At 42.2% G+C, this 22,916-nt stretch overlaps 1 protein-coding gene across 1 annotated transcript in view; it reads right to left on the reverse strand.

The window, feature by feature from the left end:
* The window catches only part of ism1 (isthmin 1), a 103,210-nt gene extending 95,200 nt beyond the window's left edge, over positions 1 to 8,010 (reverse strand). Inside the window, exon 1 of the mRNA XM_069931841.1 lies at positions 7,781 to 8,010. Within this exon, the coding sequence (XP_069787942.1) occupies positions 7,781 to 7,912 (132 nt within the window). The 5' untranslated portion in view covers positions 7,913 to 8,010. The remainder of the gene's footprint in view (positions 1 to 7,780) is intronic.
* Between the last annotated feature and the right edge of the window lie 14,906 nt (positions 8,011 to 22,916).

Raw genomic sequence — 22,916 nt, forward strand, 5'->3', positions numbered from 1 at the left:
TTTAGGAGGGTGGTGGAATTTGGTGGCCAGTGTAAGGAGAGTAACATAGATTAGGATAGGATTAATGGAATAATGGGTGGTTTGGCCAGCACACTCAGCAGGCTGAAGGAGATGTTGCTCTGCCACATATCTCTGTGACGATGTAAATGATTTCTTGGCATTTTCTCTCAGCTCACTCCTGACTTGGTAACTCAGGAAAATAGCTCTCAACTTCTAAATAGCCACATAGGAATTATCATTCCACAGTCTGAGATTCATCCAGAATTTTCTGCTTTATTAATTATATTATTGTTCCCTGATGTGAGTTTAAACTTTGAACATTTTGTCAAAATAAACCTTCAAAGAAGAAAAGACCAGATCCACTAATTAGAATGTGACGTGACATCATTTCCACAAGAGATCATTTCAACACACGTTAAATATGTCTTTTTTCCGCTATTTTCCCTTTGCTCTAGATGTCTTCTAAGCATAAGGATTGAGCAGAGAGAGGATTGCATTGATTTATAAGATATTTTTGAACATAGAAATCTACAGCACAGTACAGGCCCTTGGCCCAGTGTTGTGCCAACTTAATAACCTATTTTGTCTAGAATTTCTCTCCTGCTTAACCCTCTATTTTTCTCAGTCTCCTATTCCTATCTAATAGTTTCTTAAAATATTCTACTGTACTTACCTCCATCACCTTTGCCGGCAGCATGTTCCATACACCCACCACTCTCTATGTGAAAAACTTGCCTCCTGTATCTCCCTTGTACTTACTCCCAAGCACCTGAAAACTATGCCCCCTTATGTTAGCCATTTCAGCACTGGGGATCGCCTCTGGCTATCCATTTTATTAATGTATTTCATCATTTTATAGACTTCTATCAGTTTTCCCCTTTTCCTCTGTGGAGAAAAGACCAAGTTCACTCAAATTATCTTCATAAGGCATGCTCTTCAATCCAGGCAGCATCCTTGTAAATCTCCTCTTCACCATCTCTATAGCATCCACATCCTTCCTGTAGTGAGGTGACCAGAATTAAAACTGAACACATTGGATTTGGATTTATTTTTCCAAACTGCGAGATTATTAATCTAAAGCAATCATTCCAGGAAATGTACAATTCTGATATCAATTGCAGAACTGTATTATCTGTATTGTGGACAGTGAATAATCCCTGGTCTCTGGCCAGCATCACAAAAGCTCAATGAAGCCTTGGTATTTCAGGTTGATGGTTTAGTTGGGTTGCATGCACAAGGTGATTTTGGAAGAGTGCATACCTGTATTACCCAAAGCATGCATCTCCAGATTTATCTTATGTCATAGAGTACTACAGAAGGAAACAAGCAGGTTCTTCAGCCCAGCTCCTTCTGACAACTTGTTCTATATACCCATGAAGTGCTGCCTCTCAGATCTATTTTCAAACTTTCCCTTCCTTGTCTTCAATCAATACCCTCTTATTTTAGATTCCCTTACCCCAGGGAAACTGTTTATGACCTTATCAATGATTTTATAAAAGGTTTCCCAGCCTCTTGAGCCTCTTGCACTCCAGGGAGAAAAGTTCTAGCCTCTCATTATAATTCAAGCCTCCCAGTCCCAGAAATGTTCTTGTGAATCTTTCTGCTCTCCCTTTCCTTTTGCTGGGTGACCATAAATGTGCTTAATATTCCAAGTGCTAGTCTCACCATCTTGTAACCTGATTTCCCTGTTCCTTAACTCTCTACTTGGTGCAGATACTTGTGAGATATGCTAATTAATATCACAGGATGCAGTTCTAATTCACAAATGTTATGTAAATCTACACCAAATTACAGAATAATGTTGACGGTATATTATTATTTCTCAAGAGAATATCAGATTCATTTACAGTGCTCCCTATGGCCAGAAGATTAAATTCTCTATGTGGCATGATAATGAGCTTCACTGAAGTCCCAGGGCTCTGGTCTGGAATGAACTAAATCAAAGCAGCAATTGAAATGTTATATCTCCTGCATTATCTTTAAAAACCACCTCTTTGAACAAGCTTTAGATCGTCTGTCCTCAAGCCTGCTCATTTATTTTGGTGCCACTAATACTTAAGTAACAAGAAAGTAACTTTATCTTAAGGTTTGAATTTATATTGCAACTTTTGAGAACTTGAGGTACCAAAAAACTCTCATTAGCAGAACTTTTGAAACAATCACAGTGAAAGTAGAGGAAAAATTGCAAAATGACAAAATCCTGCATTTCAGAAGTATTTCATTTGAAAGTAATTTGGGCTGTGGATCATGGAAGATGTAATATAAGTGCAATTACTTTTATCACAAATTGTTCCAACTAAAAGTGTAAAATGTGCTTTACTCATCATCACTGAATAGCTTTTGCTGCAAAGTGTTCAATTCATCAAGAGCTGAGCAAATTATACATTTTTAGTGATAACATATTGTTGGAGAGGTACCTCAAAATCCACAGAGTTGTACACACAGCTCAGGTCATTGCATTCCATGAGTCATTGTCTCATGAGAGTTACCACCATATTCAAGGACTCATCCCACCTTGATCATGCTCTCTCCTCCACTCTTCCATTAGGATATGTGGTTGAATACATGAACCTCTGGATTCAAGGACGGCTTCTACCCTACTGTTATTGGACACTTAAATGGCAAAAGATGACGCCTTTGCATGTTTTTCTTTACATCTTTACGTGTTTTTAATGTAATTTTCCCATATATTTACATGATGCTTTTGATTGACTGTAACACTATTCCTTAGGACATTATTCTTGTTTATTTGTCATTATTGCACTGCTGTGACTTAATTTGTCTGGATGCACACAAAATGAAACTTTTTATATTGTACCTCTCTACATGTTATAATAAACAATTGAATTCATTTCAGGAAGATCACCCGCAAATGTGAAAAATCTCGCCCTTGCACAGAGTTTACACCTTAAGAGATAACAAGAGCAGCCTGCTCAATCCCTGAACATGCATTCAAGAAGATATTTTAACTCAACGTCACATTACTGCCCTAGCTTCAAATCCTGGGAGGAGTAAATTAAAATTTAATGTGGGTAAATTAATGTGGATGGGTTAGGAGGTGGCGGGGGGAGGGCGGAGGTGAGGAAGAAATGTTCATGGTTCAAAAATGTAACCTAACTTTAGCAAAACACATTGAGAAAAAAAAAATAGATGAGAAGAGTGAAAAAAGTAGATATATGTCTTAAGGTTAAAATAAACAGGGTAGTTCTGTGGCGACATTCATGTCCCGAGGCCACCTCAACGTCCTCCAGAGCCAATGAAGCATTCTGTGGTGTAGTTTCCGTTGTACTGCAGGAAACATGCTGTGCACAAATTGATCATCAAACTCCCACAAGCATTCGTGAGATAATGCCAGTGTAAAACTATTAATCACAGTCACTTTAATTTGGGTTTTTGCATCCCTCGCCGAAAATATGCATCTGATCATTATATACATAATATACTGACATGCTTTTCTTTTAAAAAACAGTATTTAAAAGGAAGTATTTAAAGCATTTCAAATCTTATGCTCTTAAATGGGCTGTCTCTAGTTGAATGGGCATATAATGTGTCAAAATGGAAAATGTTATTATCTAATTTTCCAAGTTTTTGTAAAAAGAACACCAAACAGAAGAAATCAGCCTTTTTCATAAACCACGTTGTATTTATTCTCAAAGAAAAGTCTGATTCTTTTACCAGTTAATTAAGGCTACATCTTGTTTTAAATATCATTTGTATGCTTAAAAACTATGGTTTTAATTAAAAACGTGATCGCAGATATTAGATAGTGACAAAGGAAAACAAAAGAACAAAATAATAAGAGCATGTTGCTGTTATTTTCACAAGTAAGTATTTGGACCTCCATAAGATGCATGCATAAAACCACTGACGTACTTCATAAGGGAAAGTTAAGAATACGGAATAAGTAAGATAAGCTCACCCTGCCTTATTTTTAAGATCAGTTTACAAACAGAAATAGAAATGTTATTTGCTTTTTCAAATGAATTGTCTGCTATCAGATACTTTTCATAAAAGTACAGAAAATTCTGTTTTAAATTATGTGTTTTTGATTTCTTTCCCACAATTATTTATGGGTGCCCTTGAAGTGTGCAGCGCAACACAACTCACCCAATAGCATGCAAAGAATGTTGGTAGGGATTTACCAAGGATATTATCATACTATATGAATTATGCCCTTGGAATTGATGTCCTATTGCAACATTTTTATCTAAAATAAAGGTTCAGTACTGCATTTATCCTAGAACATCACTTTATTTTTTCCCTGTACTGTATAACCAATACACATTTTCATAGATCTTGCTACACAGAGCATTCTTCATGTGCAAGCCCAACAGACTTTTTATTACTCGTTGGAATATGGAGGGCAGAACATTGTATACTTTCACTGAAGTACTCACACATGCATTTACCAGCAGAGGTCACTGGACAGAACTCAGGAGTGAGAAGATAATAATTTTTTTTCTGCACCCCTCATTACTGCCACCATCCATAAAGTCAAGTCAAGTCAACTTTATTATCGTTCATACCATGCTCGCATGGTAGAATGAGATCGTGTTTCTCCAGGACCATGCGCATAGTTACATAGATAAGTTAGGAAAGTTGTTAACACTTTACATATTAAAGTACTAAGACATATTCAATGAAAGTCCACGGAACACTATCAACATCTGTGCTGGGAGTTCAGGTGCCTGATGGTTTGGGAGGAAGATCTGTTTCCTACTCTGGACGCAAGGGCCTGAGTGGTATCCCCTGCCAGATGGCAGAAGGGAGAACAGTTTACATGCAGGATGTGTGGAGTCTTTCACAATGTTCATTGCTTTCCACCTGCATTGAATGTTATATATGTTCTTCATGCTAGGAAGAGGTTCCCCAAAGGTCTTTTCCATTGACTTCACTATCCTCTGCAGGGTCTTGCGGTCCGAGGTGGTACAGCTTCCAAACCAGGCAGTGATACAGTTGCACAGGATGCTCTCAATACATCCTCTGTAGAATGTATTGAGGATGGGGGGGGGGGGGGGGCGGGGGAAGGATGGGAGATGGACTTTCCTCAGCCTTTGCAGGAAATAGAGGCACTGCTGGGCTTTCTTGGCTATGGAGCTGGTGTTAAGGGACCAGGTGGGATTCACTGCCAGGTGCATGCTGAGGAACTTGATATTCTTGATGACCTCAATAGTGGAGCCGTCAATGGTCAGGGGAGCATGATCTCGCTGGGCCCTCCTGAAGTCAACATCCATCTCTTTTGTTTTTTAATGTTCAGATACAGTTTGTTTGCTCTGCATTAGCCTCACTGACAAAAGGCAAAGGAGGAAAAACCCAACACCCAACCCCAACCAACCAATTTTCCCCTGCAGCCGCTGCAACCGTGTCTGCCTGTCCCGCATCGGACTTGTCAGCCACAAACGAGCCTGCAGCTGACGTGGACTTTTACCCCCTCCATAAATCTTCGTCCGCGAAGCCAAGCCAAAGAAAAGAAGTTCATTAGTATCTGCACTTGGTCTCTGTATGCTGCCTCCTTGTTCTTACTGATAAGCCCACCACTTTGTGTTGTCAGCAAACTTGATGATGTGGTTCGAGCTGTGTTTGGCTGCATAATGTGGTTCAGCAGAGTGAATAGCACTGAACTGAGCATTCAGCCCTGGAGGAGTCCCCCATTATCAGTGTAATGGTCTTGGAGGTGATGTTTCCAATCTGGACTGCCTGAAATCTCCCTGTCAGGATGTTGAGAATCCATTTGCAGAGGGAGGTGGTTAGATTCTCCATCTAAGATCCATGAGATCCTATTTGTATTCCAAATGGCAAATATTTTAAAGCCCAGGAAATAAACCTGGCCACTTTCTGGTTCTAAACAGCACAATGCCACACTACAAAATCCACTTTTAATGCATAAAGTTATTGAGAAAGTAAAACTTCTTTGTTCTGTTTTTGTTTCATTTACTTCCTTGGGGTAAATGCAAGTCATAATCTTTCAAATATTAACACACAATGATAAAATATTCTACTTGAACGTATAGAAATCCTCTTGGCAATATATGTTATCGTGATGTTTGTGTGACTCCTACATCTTCTGCTCCAATTACTGTGATTTTTGGCCTTATTCACCATGCAGAATTTAAATTAAAACCTAAAATTAAGAACATCCACAAAAGAGCATGACCGTTAGTCCCTATACTATTTGATTGAAATACTTACATGCATATTTATTACTTTTGAAATCCAAGCACTGTTCTGAAATACCCAGTGTTTTTAATGATTGCTGCAGGGCAATTCTATTTTTTCACTGTTCCAGTTTGTTTGTTGTTATAATTATACCTTGAATGATCAAAATCTGATGTGATCTGCTAGTTGTTTCAGGTATCATTATCCCATGCTTGTAGGAAATTTGCTACTGTGCTAAGTGAGATATTTTACCAGTTGTCAAATTCCTTTTTCTGAATTGTATTGGATGACATTTACAATGAAACTAGATGCCTTATACGGGTAAATAACCTCATGAGCACTCATCTTCCAAACTCATAGCCTGATTGTATTTTCACTGCATCAGTACAAAATGTGTGGACAGATCTTGGGAGCAAACAAGTGCCAAGTTCAACGTTTGGATTCTGTTGGATCTTCAGTGGAATGACAATCTTAGACATGGCAATACCCAGACTGTTCCAGTTTAGGTTTGGGTAGCACAAAGCTTGAATTTGAGTGTGGCATGGAAGAGGGGGAGGGGTGTTGAAATAAATTTATTTCACTCAAAGCTGAGAAGAATACTCTGATATTCACCCCACTATGATGTAACTGTGAATATAACTAGCTAATAACTACCAAATGGAATCATTTTTACCTTATGATTAATGCTCTTCAAGTATCTGAGAACTCCCTTAAAGCATATTCGCCACCACCATGTTTCCATACACTTTCATCCTGATCACAGCCACTTTCAAGCATGGGTTAGTTTGAGTTGATTTGTTTGAGGAAGGTTCTGCATATCTATTTCAATATTGAGCTCGGATTACCATAAATGACATCCTATTCCTCTTCAAAGCACTGACAGATTTACTCAATACTTCTCTCCAGACTCTTCTGGTGCGCAAGTCTCACCATTCCTCAAATTTGGTCTATATCATTCTGTCTTTCCCCCTTCTTAATTTATCCTCTTCCCTCTCAGAATCATTTCCTAATAATCCCTGTCCGTGGTTGCATCGTCTCCTCTCTATGCCACTCACCACTCTTGTCTGAACAGTTTCTCTCTCCCGTCTTTTCCCTCTTTGTCCATCTCTCTCCACACGCCCCTCGACCTTTTCTATTTGTCTCCTTTCTCTCCACCTGATGGTCCTGCACCATTACAATGACCATAAAGGAATCTTGAATCAATCTTCATTGCCCTTCTCATTCCAGCTCTCTCTCTCTGTGTCTGCTTCTCATTTCCCTCCCCCCTGTCCGGAGTCTCGGATCGTTCTGCTACTGAACAGTGCGGGTCCGAGCCCGGTGAAGTGTCAACTCAAGTCACAGCGAGGAAGCTCCGTGAGTGACCACGATGTACCAAAGGGAAGTGGGGGCACGACCGACCATCCGCAGAACTGAATGGACAGATTAAATGATACTGATCCGTTCATCTATGAATATTGACATAACATGCTTTAAATTTAGGATGACTGAAGTTCTTGTTGAAAATATCCTCATTCCAGCTCACTGCTCCTTCCTCGCCCTGTCCCCGAGTCCCTCCCCAATCCTTGATCTTTCTCCGCGTCGATTTCGTCCCTCTTCATCAGGCTCCCTTCTCGCCCCTCCTTACCTGCCCGATGCCGTCTTCGGCCGTGCTGTTGCCTCCCTGTGGCCCCAGGGGCATGCTCCTGAGCACCGTGATGTGGATGGTGAGGACGAGGAGCCCCAGTAGGAGAAGCAGCTCGGCGGCCAGGCGAGCCATTCTCCAGACCCGCCGCCCCTTGGGCGACGAGAGGCGCCCGCGGCTCTCGCTCGCACCCGGCCGAGTTGAGCTGCTGTCGGGCTCAGCCGGGCTCGAGGGGTCGGGACTCGGTCGCGTCTCCACTTCGTAAATTTTTGAAGAACAAGGTGGGAGGTTTGCAAATGAGAAAACTGCACCGTTCCGGAGAAGGGGGGGGGGGGGGTGGGGGGGGGAATAATATCTTAAAGATAATAAAGCAGAGAGAAAGAGGTTAACAGACAACTACTGCATCAAAGCAACTCATTCTCTGCCTTCAACATCAGGTTACAAAAAAGGATTTGATCCTCTTCTGCAAAATAAAAAGTTGAGACTCGTGGGCTGAGACGGCGAGATGTCTGAGCGCAGCCGTGTAGTCGCAACCTCTTCCTCCGGCTATTTCATGCTCATTTATTCTCGCCCTCGTTTATCACTCACTCTGGTTAAAATGTTGCAGCCAGATCTTCCCCCCCCCCCCCCCCCCTCCCTCCTGGGTTCCTCGGCTGCCACTCACATCCCCTCTCTCCCCAGGATTCCCGCAGCACCAGCCTCCTGCCCAGTTGTGGAGCTGACACACTGCTTGCCCGGCCGAGCCCCCCGCCCCCAGACCCGGTTCAGCCTGCCCTTTCTGCCCCCTGCTGTCACTCGGGAGGCGGGTTCGTCCTCTTGCCGTGTCTGTTCTGTTCGTTCTCTCTTTCTCTCTGATAACAGACTGCACCTGCTGTTCTTTGCTGCATCCCTATCTCCCTTGGGTGGTGCCCCTCTCCTTTTGCTGCTCAACACTGGGTACTTCCATATTCTTCCCTGGGTGAGCCCTGGCTCCCTTACTGCCCACTCTTGGGTGCAGCCTCTCTCCCTGCTGGTCACCCATGGGTGCTTCCGTACAGTCCCTTGGTGTTTTCTCTTTGATGTTCACACCCCAGCTGCTCCCAGTCTTTCCCTGGGGGCTTTCTCTGGGAGTTTGTTCTGAGTTGGTGTTGCCTATTTTCAACTTGTATTTCCTAAACCTTTCTTCTGTGGACCCTTCCATCCCATGGTGAGGCTTCACTTACTTCCCTGGTGTGGTCTTCCTTCACGCTCCTGTGGGGCGCAGTACAGCTTGCCCACCCCAATGGGTGCTCACACTGGTTACTGGGGCATTCCAGCTCTTTCAGTAGGGTGCTGACAGTTCCAGCTTTCCTCAGAGAGCTCCACTTCCCGTCCTCGTGTCCTTTTCCAATGGGATGCCTTGTCTCCTGGTCAGGTCTTCCTCCTCTGACTCACAGAGCACAGCATCCATCTCAGTACCTGTCACTACCATGTGCACCTTCCCCATCTTCCCTACCCACAGCACTGCTGCCTGACACACTCATCTGCACACACACACACACACACACACACACACACACACACACACACACACACACACACACACACACACCTTGTTCAGGCACACCACACACTATACACACATTCACCAAATCCACTTCACATATCTATCCAAGCACCCCTCCCACACACACACCTATCCACACAGCATCTGCACACGCACACACCCACACCCAGACATCCTATACATCATTTTGTCACTCCACAAACACACATTGTACACTCATCCTACACACCCATTCCCACACAAAAAAACCTATTAGGTTTGGTGTCACCCATAATAACTCATGGTGTCACCCTCCCTCTCCCCCTCCCATGGACTCCTCCCATACCATACCATACAGAATCTTTAGTAACTAAAGTTACTTGTAAACCATAATTCTCATATATCACTGAATGTAATGGCAATGGTAGTGAGCTAAACAACTCGCAAAATTAAAATTACACCTTTAACTTACAATATCATGTGCAGGGCAGCAACAAAAACAACAGTAGGTGCTTATAGTGCATGCAGACAAAAACATATGATTGTAATTGGGTAATAACTCTGACCAAAGTGCATTAGAAGGTTCAAAAAGTAAACTAGTGTAGAGTTTTAGTCTTGAAAGTATTTTGATACATGTAAGCTGGGCTTATAAAAAATGATTTTGTTGATATAGCTAACTACAGGGATATTTTTTATAGAATATAATTAAATTTTAGCTTGATGCACATTATTGATTCTCCACACAATAAAAGCACAAAAAATTTAAAGGTGGTCATTTTGGGGTCACCCCCTCTGATGGTGTCAACCGGTGCGGTCCACGCCCCTCCACTCCCCTCGTGACGCCAGTGAAAAAACCCACTCATATACATGACCAAATCTTCACATGAACTCCTCACACAAGCAGCCCCATAGACATATCATGCAAATATTCCATTACACACACCTCTACATACAAATGTCACACCCACCCCAATCACGTCATTGCCACATACACCCCATATCATGCACCCATTCCATCAATACACATGGACACCCATCCACCCCAAATAGCAGGCCCAAAGCCACATTGATTGCAACTGATTGATCTATATCCATTCACAAACAAATTAGACCAATGCTCTCAACCTTTTCTTTCCACTCACATACCACCTTAAGCAATCCCTTACAGAGCACCTATGGTATAGGGAATACTTAAAGTGGTATGTGAGTGGAAAGAAAAACGTTGAGAACCACCGATTAGACTAATCCCATTCCCATGTTCTTCTCTATACTCTTCCCCGTACCCTCAGTGCACATACCCACTCCCAATCAACCCACATGTTTGACCCCATACATCTATCCTACATACCTAACCCCAACACCTACAAACTAAAAGTCTATACCTTCTGCATCCTCTCCCCCCTCACATAACCTCTTGCTCACAATTATCCAGATCACAGCAGACTGACAGTTAAACAACATAGGTGCTTTCCCATCCCAGTAAATGGAGCTGAAAAACATGACCTGTTTTGGATGCAATAATAACTGTCAAATGGAAATTAAATAAGTTCTTGTAGGTGAGAACCTTTCAGTGCTGAGTGGAAAGATCTTCGCCAGAATATTATTCTGCAATTCTTGTCAATGTATTTCAAAAAGGAATTGCAAAAATCTTCATAATATTTCATGTCTTATTTTCCTTCTTGAGCCAGGTTATAGATAAATTTTATCAGTATTCCAACCACTTTCAGCAAAAACCTTTCCTGCTTCAGAGCTCTTCTAAACTGCCAATTAAGAAATGCTTTTCAGTTTACTGTGCCAATGTGGCAGGGCAATAGAAATTTAAAGTGATTGTTAAGATGAGTATCTTTTTGGGAGTTTGATGTGCAGTGGTGATATCAAAGAATAGAGAGGGGAAGCAGCCTGGATTTCTACTGAATCGGAAACCTCACAAAATGGATTTAATCCTGCTGCCCAGTGCTGTCTGTGGACTTTGAATTGTCTCCCTGTGACAGCATGGGATTCCCCTCCCTTCTCCAGGTTCTTCCAACACCTCATTGATCAGAGCCTAAATCAGTCCCTGTAAATTGAGCCAAGTGCTGGAATCTTGGGAGAGTAAACTTGGAATATGGGGAGAATAAAATGGGATTAGTTTGATTGGGTACTCAAGGCGTGTTTCATTTAGTCTAAACATTAGAACCAGGGCTTTCAAAGTGTATGGCAGGAAAAATACTACACACAAAAGGTTGAAGAAGTTGGAAATCTCTTCACAAAGGACAGTTGAGGTTGGGGGCTTAGCCAAATGTTTATGGTCGGAGCCAAGGGGGGGGATTATAACATAACATAACATATAACATAACATAACAATTACAGCACGGAAACAGGCCATTAGGCCCTTCTAGTCCGCACCGAACCAAACACCCCTTTCTAGTCCCACCCCCCCTTGTGAGGTGCTGTGCCCCATACACTCGTGGCCATCACTTGCTTTCAGACCCACCCCCACCCCACCACTAGTGTGAGTCAAGTGTCACTAGTGTCTAGCTTGACGCACGTTATTGAATCTCGGCTGCCACCACCAGCACCCCACTCCACCACCGCTGAGCGAGTTTATGTCCATCGGACTGTATCCCACCTGTTACCCTAATGCCCCCTTCTAACACTCATTCTGGTGCTGACCTTACTAAAATCGGAGACTGATGATGTTTTTGTTAATAAAGATGTTAAGAAAAATAAATGCATATATGATCAAAGAAGGATATAACTCCTTTCCTTTTAACTCTTAAAAATCCAATGATGAGCCCAGATCAGCCATGATCTCCTTGAACGATAGATGATGAATCAAGAACTGAGTGGCCTTGTGCTCCAATTTCTCAATCTACATTAATAAAAAGGAGCAGGTGCACATTATTTTCCATCCTACTAAACACAAATCCTTTTCACACAACCCTAGCACAGGACATTGTTCATGGACATTGATGTATGGTAATAGTATAATTTGCTACAGTACATAAATTTCCAGGTAGGCTATTGCTTTTTTGAAAGAAGGACTGTGCCAGCTGGCTTCAGTGACCCACAATCATAACTGATGCCCTTAATATTCTCTAGGAGGTACAACATAAAGTCTTTTTGGATTTTTAAAAATAATTTCTTCCACTCATAAAAACACAAAATGGTGGAAAAGCTCAGCAGGTTAAAGTGTCCTTTATGTAGCAAAGGACAAGATACATAACTGATGTTTCGGGCTTGAGCCCTTCATCAAAGTATGAGAGAATGCATCTGAACAAAAGAGTGGGGGGGGGGAGGGGAGGGGAGGGAGGGTGGCAAGGCAGGAGGGAGGAGATAGCAACAGTGACGGGGAGAGGGGATGGCAGGGCCGTGTGAGTGAAAGAACTAGAAAGTCAGGTAAAGAGGGGAAGGGAAAGAAAAGGCAAGCAGGTTTAGTGGAAAGCAGCAAAGTCAATGTTCATGCCATGTGGCTTGAGGGTGCTCAGCTGACATGCCATGTGGCTGGAGGGAGCCTTTGTATCTTTGCCTTTGCTCCATAAAGGACACTGTTTAACATGCCGAGCTTCTCCAGCATTTTGTGTTTTTACTTCAACTCGGTATCTACAGAATTTTGTGATTTACTTCTTCCATTGATAAAACTGACATCAGCAATAAATGCTCAATGACAATTGAGAAATTATATTCATCTGTGGTGTTCAGTGACCATTAAACAAGGTTAAATTATCCAAAAGAATAAGGCTGCAGTAATTATCATCAATTTCAATTTAGTCAAACTCTCCAGAGTCAAAAAGTCAATGCTTCGCTTGATTGGATTTAAAAAAAATTTCTGAAATTACTTGATTTTGCCCATGTGTCTAAAAAGAAAGCCCTAAATGGAACCAAATATAAAAAAATAAAACTTCCACTTCATCATTAGGGTGGTATGGATAGTGTAGTGGTTAACACAACCCTGTTATAGCACCAGAGACCTGGTTGAAATCTGCTGCTGTTTGTAAGGAGTTGCCCGTTCCCCCCAGTTTCACATGGGTTTCCTCTGAGTGCTCTGGTTTCCTCCCATGCTTCAAAGATGTATGGGTTAGCAGGTTAATTGATCACGTGAATGCAATTGGACAGCGGTCTTGTGGAAGGAAGGGCCTATTACTGTGATATATCTCTAAATTGAAATGCATTTCAATTAAATTTAAAATATAAAAAAACTCTGTTCTCATGTCCTTGGCACTGTCGATATCCTAATGGACAATTTGGGAAAGATTTTGATTTGGATCATTGTTTCTGGTGCAGAACGAAGTTAGAAGTGGTTAAAACAATGTAAACAAAACATATTAGATCATAGTTTCCTTTTCTAAGCTAGTTGCTGAAGTAGAAAAACTGTGCTGTGACCAGAAGAAAGTATTAGAGTTTAGGTCAATGTGCTAACCACCTTCCAATACTGAGTAACAACTAATCTTTTCATGGTATTAAATAACATGTAGCGTGGTCCAAGGGTTAAAGATGAGGAAGAAAGAATTTGCATTTATATAATGTTGAAAACCCGAGGATGTCTGAAAACATTTTAAAGTTATTGCGATAGATTAAGGTGACGTTACTGCTCTGATATGGCAGATGGAGCGCCCCCTTTTGTGCACCATAAGCTTCCACCAATGACAATGAGGTAATAAGCAGGAAAACAATCTTTAGGTGATGGTCAAGGCAGTGAGATGGAGGACACAGGACGATGGAGATCAATGGCTTGAGAGAGAAATAAACACGAATATGCTACAATCATCACCTACTTCACAAGACATAAAAAGACTTAAATTTTTCTACATGCCCAATATTATAGCTGTGCTTTGCAAATGCTCAATAAAGAAACCAGAGACAGGAGACACTGTAATCTGAAGCCAAACAAAATCTGCAGGTGGAACTCAGTAGGTCGAGCAGAATAAGTGGGAGAAAAGAAACGGCTGACATTTTGAGTTGAAATTCTTCATCAGAGCTCTTCATCCTGGTGAAGGGTTTTGGCTCAAAGCACCGACTGTTCAGTTTCTCCTACTGGTGCTGCTTGTCATGTTGAATACCTCTGGCAGATTGTATGTGACTGCAACAAACCAGTGTATTCTCTATCTTTTGGGGTTTGAAAAATAAACATCTTATCTTGGGTTCCCAATGCAGTTAGAGACATGATAACAACCAACCTGATTGGGAACAACCTCAAAGAAAGGATGAGAATGGAATGATAAATTAGGGTAAAAGTTGCAGAGCAAAGAAATGTACTTGTTGCACCTATTCTGTCAATCCCTGCGCAAGAACCCAACATGGACTTAATCAGTTGACTGATCTCTTTCAACACCATAATGATTCTATGATTTAGTATCATAGTAGGTTGAGAATTTTAAAAGTTATTTTTGAATAAAATGACAATGACCCTGAAATATTCCATTTCTGAAGGAGACTTTTCAACCAGTATATTTGTATTGCAGTGTCAGGTTATTGACAATGTTCCAGAAATTATAGATAAAGGACAGTTTATAAAGGCAGAATATAGAGCACACATGTCAAACTCTGGCCTGCGGGCCAAATTTGGCCCGCGATATAATTATATTTGGCCCGCAAGATCATATTAAATATATATTAGAGTTGGCCCGCTGGCCGCCGCGCCAGTATAGCGCATGCACACTGAAGGTGAAAATGAAGACGCCGGAGGTGTGGAGGGATCTCAGAGTCCCGAATCCCAGGGATCGGAGTGCCGCACTCAGCCCGCCCGGCTCCCGGACACACAGACGCGGCTGGAGTTGGGGACCATCCTCGCTGGGTCTGGGCAAGAATTGCCTTATCCCTCTCCATATGAAGGAGATTAATTGGGAAAGAGTGAGAAGCTGAAGGGACTCAGCAAATCAGGTAGCATCCATGGAGAGAACTAAACAGTCAACGTTTTGCATTGAGGTGTTTTTCGAGACAATGTTTCCGAGATGGCTTTCCTGATGCTGCCAGAGGCAACCTTTTCCACTGAGTCTCTTCCAATACCTGCAGTTCTTGTGCTTCTTTTGTCCTTTGTAATAAACAATTGAAAGATATAAACTTGATCATATTTATGAATTTCTTCACTGGCATTAAAACTGGAAGTCTCGACTCATTTCTGCTTCAAATGTCACTCTGTTCTGACAGACGTGTGAAGATTTGTGATTTTTTTAAACTAAAAATGGACTTTATTCACAAGAAATTATTTACAAATGGTCTCTTCCCACTCTTAGTTTAGTATCCAGGCATTTCTATCACTGTATATTGTTACATTAATTTATATTTACACCATTACCACCACTGTGGCATTTTGTCACTACTCTCCCCCCTCTGTTGTTTGAGGGCTTCCCCTTGGTTTCAGCCCTTCAATGCCTGCTAATAGAAGGACTCTAAAATGCAGTCCTTTCCTACGACACCCTGATGTTGGCTGCACCAGGCCCCAGTCTGCAGCATTCCTGCAACCACTGAAAAAGCAACAGGTTTCAGGCTGTCCAAAATGCATCTTTCACAGAGAGGATGGTCTTCCAGCAGATTTGGAAGTCTACTAATTACAGAGTCCTCTGTCACACTGCTGCTGGGGATGAACTGAGACCTTGCGTACTTCTCCTGTGATGTATCATCATTTAAACATCAGTCAATGGCAAGAACCTTTGGGTGTTTGGGAGGACAACAAGTTCAGGATTCTAATTAGACACCACATTAAATAAAAAGGTTTCAACAAACCTGCATTTTCACATTAGTCAACTTTTGTGAAATTATGGAACATCCTCTGTAAAATTATCATTGCACTGTGATTTTGTCTTAGAAAATGATGTGGTGTTATTACTAATTGCAATGTGCAGACATTCTGGCTGTTTTTCCACAGAAATTTAAATTTCTTCAACAGGATATGGGTCCCATTGTCAAGACAGTAAACCATCTCTTCAGGAGCGGTTATGTGGGTGAGGGTGGAGCTGACCTGCTGAGAAAGGTGTGAGCACTGCTGTGTTAAGAATTCGGACACAAAGTCCACAGACTGTTCAACAGGTTTTAATCAGCTTAAACTTGTACACAACAGGTCTTACTACACTCCTGGCTCCACGTTCCCAATTGCTCCCAAAGGGGCGGCTTGAGTCTTTATACGGGCTGGTGATTGACAGCAGGGAGGTGGGACCAGCCTCCCAGGTGCCTACTGCAGTAGTGATAAATAATATAGTTTGGTTATCAACTATAATACCTTGCAGGATGACACAGATTGTTATCAATTGTAATGGCTGGCATGTTGCACAGGATCACAAGGGAGTAAGAAGCATTAATGGTGGAATAAAGACTGAGCATATTTGAACTCCACCTCAGAGTGTTGAATTTATTTGATTTCAGGATTTGACACCTACCTGCAGTAGGCCTGTAGAAGTATGGCCAGTGTAGTGGCTCTATTCTTCTTCTTCTTTGGCTTGGCTTCGCGGACGAAGATTTATGGAGGGGTAAATGTCCACGTCAGCTGCAGGCTCGTTTGTGGCTGACAAGTCCGATGCGGGACAGGCTCTATTACCACAAAGGGAAATAGGTAGAGCCAAGGGAGGGAGCAATCATGGGCAGATGGGAGTGGTGGGGAGGGGATACAGTGGGAAGAAGGATGTGTGGGTGGTGGGTATGTGAAGATGTGGTGAAGGGGAAAGGAACTGGGCAACGGGGGCTGGGTGTGGGTTTTGGAAAGAAGTGTGTGTGTGTGTGTGTGTGTGCGTGAGAGAGAGAGAGAGAGAGCGCGAGAGAGAGAGAAAGGACCCAGGTGGATAAGAAGGGAGAGGCAAAGGGGAAGCAGGCTACTTGAAAATGGGAACTCAATGTCCATGCCACGGGTTGCAAACTACCCAGGTTGAATGTGAGGTACTGTTCTTTAAAACTAGTTTAACAGTTAGTGCTATTACAGTATCAGTGACCCAGGATTGAATCTGGTGCTTTCTGTAATGAGTTTTGTGTTAAAACTAGTTAGTGCAATGCTATTACAGTATCAGTGACCCAGGATTGAATCTGGTGCTTTCTAAAAGGAGTTTTTTTTTTCTCCCCCTGACTGCGTGGATTTCCTCTGGGTGATCTGGTTTCCTTCCTCATCGCAAAGACATACGGGGTGAGCAAGTTAATTGTATTTGGGCAGTGCATGCTCATGGGCCGGATGGGCCTGTTACCGGATGAGTTGACTTTCTAAATTAATAAAATGTTAAAATGAATAAAGACTTCCTGAGAAATTCAAGGACTGATGTCCTTCTCCATTTGATTGCTGCTGTCCCCTCCCTCCCTTCACCTATTACCTCCTGCCTTTGTCGGACACCTGCTGACATTTTTCCATACCTTGATGAAGGGCTCAAGCCCGAAACGTCGGTTATGTATTTTTATCATTGCTATATAAAGGACCTTCTGAATTTCTCCAGCTTTGTGTTTTTACTAATGATATATTAGGGCTCTGAAAAGTGTTGTACAAGTTCAAACAGCTGAGCAGATCGGCTGGAGAAGTGGCAGGACTTTAACATTATACAGCCTTGTCTTTTGAGCATGTAGTCTTTCTGTATCCTGTGCATAATGCAGCTACTCCTTAATGGCATGTGGATTGAATTAATTGAGACAGACCTATCACAAAGCACAAAAGTGCTTGAAGAACTCAGCAGATCTACAGCATCCATGGAAAGCAATTGGCAGTTGATGATTCAGGCCTGAGTCCCTCATGAAGGATGCCAGGATTGGGCAAATGCCCAAATACAAAGGTCAGGGTGGGGGGGGGGGGGGGAGGTGATGGAAAACAGGGAGGTTCACAGACGTGCAGGTGAAAGGTGGATACGGGTGGAATGGGGAAGAAGATAAAGGAGCTGAGAGGTGATGGGGAGGGGGCTGAGAAAGGCCCTCTGATAGGAAAGAAACAAGGGTAGAGCTGGAGGAAGGAAGATGTGGGTGATGGGCAGGGGAAAAAAGGAAGGGAAAGGCATCAGAGGGATGAAGGAAAGGGGAGGGGAAGAGAAAAAAGAGAATGGGGAGGGAGTTACTGGAAATTGGAGGTCGATATAGACGTCTTCTATTTGGTGACTGCTGAGATGGTGTATATAAGATATTGTTCCTCCAATTTGCAGTACCTATCATAGAGAGTACTTCAGACAGAGGAAACCTAGAACTTGATTTAAAATATCCAAATCTTCCAACCAGATTGAAGGTGGAGTACTTAAGGGTGGTCCTGGATTAGTTGCTTGGTTGTCCATCACCTTTATTTGGTGAGTAGCTATGGACCTGCAGATATATCAGAGGCTGCAGATGCTAGAATCTGGAGGAATTCATTGGGTTAAGCAACATCAGTGACACAAGATGCTGGAATCTGGGATAGAAGAAACGGTTGATGCTGGAATCAATCTCAATGAAGGGTTCCGGCCCGAAACATTGACCATTCTTTTCCTCCCACTGGTGCTGCTCGACCCACTCATACTCTCCAGGAGCTTTTGACCTCCCTTTAGTTAGTTGACTTTTACTAAAAGTTATCTTATTGAGCTGACTCTTGCCTCCATATTAACCCTAACACTGTGGTTCTTGCAACATTACATTTAAACATGGCATGTTGTGCACAAATATAGTTTGATTCAGCTAAATTACATATGTGAGATGTTTAGAACAATTCATTGTATGGTAAGCAGTATGGACCTATGCCTCATCCCACATCTCCATCCTCCTGTGCTCTTATCCCTTGGGAATTGCACAACCTGAACAATGGTTTTCTTGATGGTTTTGGCAGTGCGCTGATGTTTCAACACTCAGTGCTGTCAAAAGTTGGAGCTGCACCAAGCTAGACCCGCAAATGTGGATCAGGGTGGGATGAGCATCCGCAGGCAGATGAAGGACAGGGCCTTCATTGAAATCCCTTGATTTTTCAATGTTGAAGCACTGAAGCTCATTAAAGTTGTAGTTTGACAGTCATCTGAAAACTTGTGGGAGCTGTGGTCCATTGTGGAGCTTAGGGTTGGGCGACAAAGCTCAGGCAAGCAATCCATGCAGAAAGTTTAGCTGAGCAAAAACACATGCACGAGCACACACATTCTTCATTTCAAGGACCACTTGGCTACTCTGCTTGAATAAGCAAGCTTTGAACTAATCATACACATAATCAATATAAAGTGTGGAATCTATTGTGGGTGCTAAGGCAAAACAACTCTGCTCTACACTCACTCAAAGTTTCATAAAAAAGTGCAACTTTATAGGAAGGATGTGTAGACCAGATCAATATTTTACAAAGATTTCATGTAACTTTGATCCTTTTAAACTCTTTGGCTCTACTGATAAAAGCCCATTGAATTGTCTATGTTGTAGCTGCTACTACAGTAGATGCTACTAAATAAAGGCAAACACACAAAGTAGTCAACTCAAGATTGGTTTATTGCAGACATACACAGACCTTTTATTCCCTGCCTGTTAATGAGCCCGTTAGTGAACAGCGTGGACCAGCAGGTTAAAGCTATGAGCCATTAGCGCCCCGCACCTTTAGACAGGGCCTTCATCTGATCCACTCGCTGTACTTTGGCACCCAGCACTGCTAGCCTGCTAAGTGTCAGGTAAGTCTGTGAAGTGGCAGTTCGCAATACCGTGCTGTGCGCCCGCTACAATGCTTTGTTTACAGATTTCTCCATCTGTCCCAGCACCCTCAATGATTTGTGCATATACCCAGGCTCTTTTACCTCTGCATCCTTTTCGGGACAGTAACCTTTATCTTTATTGTTGCTTCTCTTTCTTGCAACCAAAATACATCTCACATTGTTCTGCATTAAACTTCTGTTGAATGGAGTCCTGTTTCTGTCCAACACACACCCAACTGTCTGTCACTGGACAGAGCTCCAATTGGACCAAATGGAACTAAGGGTGGAAACTCTTGAGAATAAAAGGAGGCCATTTTCTTCGATTAGATCATGGCTGATCTGGACCTCAACTTAACTTGTCCTTCAGTGATCTACATGTCTTGATACTCATTCCTAAATAAAAAAAGATTCTGTGATCCCTAGTGATGAAGATTCAAATTAAATTAGTGACTACATCCACTTGGGGAGAGAATTCCATATTCCCACCACCACTTTGTGCAAACAAAGGAGTGCTGGGGAACTGGATGGAAGTGGAGTGGAAACAACAAAGAAATGTGATGACTAATTGAGCAGAACCAGCCTGATATCTAAATGTAAAAGCAGGCTCATATTTCTATTACTCATGCAATCCATTCTCTGAAACATTGTGTCTTGGCCAGAGAAACAGGGCTGGTGTAAACTAGCCTTCCCTGGAGGACAGTGGATGCTAGAGTAAACGATTCTGAATTCCTTTCCCTGTTCCGTGCGCCACAAATGCTTCCTCTCTCCAGATGCAGTCAACGCGTTTAAAAACTGAAATCTCTTGCTACTTCCATCTGTATCCTGCATGCAAGGGGGAAAAAAAGTCAGCCAGCTCCATTAAGTACCTCCCTCAGTGGTTTTCAAACTTTACTCACATTCCTGTGGGCCCATGACATCATCCAGCCATTTGCCCATTTGTCCCTGTGCTGGCTCTTTGATAGAGCAATTGAATTATTTCCACTCCCTTGCTCTTTCCCCGTGGACTCGCAGTATTTTTGTTTCTTTTCAACTGCAAATCCAATTCCCTTTTGGGGCCACTGTTAAATTTGCGTCCACCACTGTTTCATGCAGTGCATTCAAAATCACAAGAACTCACTGTACAAAAAATACCTCCTGGATTTCCTCAATTAGTGTTAATCTGTGCCCTCTGGTCAACCACCTCCCTGGTGGAGGAATTTGTTACTCCTTATTTACTTAATCAAGTTTATTAAATAACCCCTTAATCCTTCATCAGAATAGCCCCTATTTCTCCAGAGACATTAGACAACGGATCTTACTCTGGTAGATCTCTGCTGTACCTTCGCCAATGCTCCATCCTTAGCCCGTGAAAAGCAGGGTCAACAATCAACAATTCAAAGCTATAGAGCTGGCAATGAAAATACAGTTAAAGAGCAGAAGAAAATTTTGATGTGGACCTGCATCTATACAGCACCTTTTATAGCATCACAAAAGAATTTTTTAGTAATTGAAATAAATTTGAAGTGTAAATTTGAAGTGTTGGTTGAAGGAAATGGGGCAGCTCATTTGTACACAGGTGACAATGAGCGGATAATTTGTTCACGTGATGTTTGCGATAATTGCTGGCTACAACAGAGCAGAGAGTAGAGCTGTTGCCTCACCACTCCAGTGACCCAGGTTTAGTCCTGTGGTTGGATGCTATCTATGTGGGGTTTGCTCCTCCTCCTTCAACCTGTATAAGTCTCCTCTGGGATCACCAGTTTCCTCCCACATCTCAAAGACATGTGGATTCATAGGCTAATTGGCTACTGTAAATTGCCTCTGGTGTGTGGTCAGGGGACTGAAGGTATTAAAAGGAATGTGGGAAGAATAAAATGGGGCTAGTGTGTTAGTAATCTTGATGTTGCTGTGGACTTGGTGGGCACATAACAAGTCAATTAGTTATGATTAAAACAGTGGCTTTCAAACTTTTTCTTTCCATCCACATACCACCTTAAGCAATCCCTTACTAATCATAGAGCACCGATGGCATAGGGAACACTTAAAGTGGTATGTGAGTGGAAAGAAAAAAGTTGAGAACCGTACACATTTAATAATCCATCTAAGAGCCTCTTAAACATAGTGATTGTAACTGATTTCACCACCACTACTTCAGATATCCTCTTCAAATACTGTGTAAAGAAATGTACACCTTGGATCTCTTCCTCTCCTCATAACCCTATGCCCTCTTTATGTTTGATACTCTGGCTATGGAAAAGAGATTTTGATTATCTATATTATCTATGCTTCTCAAAATCTTATATACTTCTGTCATGCTCCTCGTCTGCCTCCTTTGTTCTTGGGAAAACAAGACGAGTTTATCTAATAATTCCTCATGATGAAAGTCCTCCAAACTAAGCAACATCTTACTGAATCTACTCTGCAGTCTCTCCAGCACAATCACATCATGCCTACATTGTGACAGCCAGCATTACTCCCAACAGCAGTCTAACCAGTGTTTTATAAAGTTGCAACTTTTCATCCCAACTCTTCGCTTCAATGCCCTGACCCATGAAGGAAATCATCCCATGTATCTTCTTCAATACCCTCTCCACCTGTGTGACCACTTTCAATGAACTGTGGACAGAAACCTGTGTCTCTCCATTCAACAACATTCCTTATTGCCCAATACCTTACTGTATACATCTTATCTGCGTTTGACTTCCCAAACAAAGCCTTGAACCCATAACCTTCTGACCCAGAGACAGAAATGCTACAAGATTGAGCCAGGGCTGACAGATTTGTGCTAGCAGGTGAACAAATACAGAAACATTTAGATATCTGTGGACAGATGGGAAGCTACTCAATCACCCTGATCCAGGAACTTTAAGTTGAACTCTATTCAAGGGACCAATCTGACCAGGTCAATTTACCTAGCCATGTTTATAACTCTATTAACTTAGGCCTGACTGGATACAGGAAACTCACTGCCTTATTATTTATGTAACTCACTAAATGTAACCATATTTGACTGTAAATTTCTTTTGAATATTTGTAAATACAATACAATAATAACCTCCTGGATTTAACCTCAAAAGATTTATTTTGGGATTGC

Source organism: Narcine bancroftii, chromosome 4 (assembly GCF_036971445.1).
Source record: "Narcine bancroftii isolate sNarBan1 chromosome 4, sNarBan1.hap1, whole genome shotgun sequence".
Lineage (NCBI taxonomy): Eukaryota > Metazoa > Chordata > Chondrichthyes > Torpediniformes > Narcinidae > Narcine > Narcine bancroftii.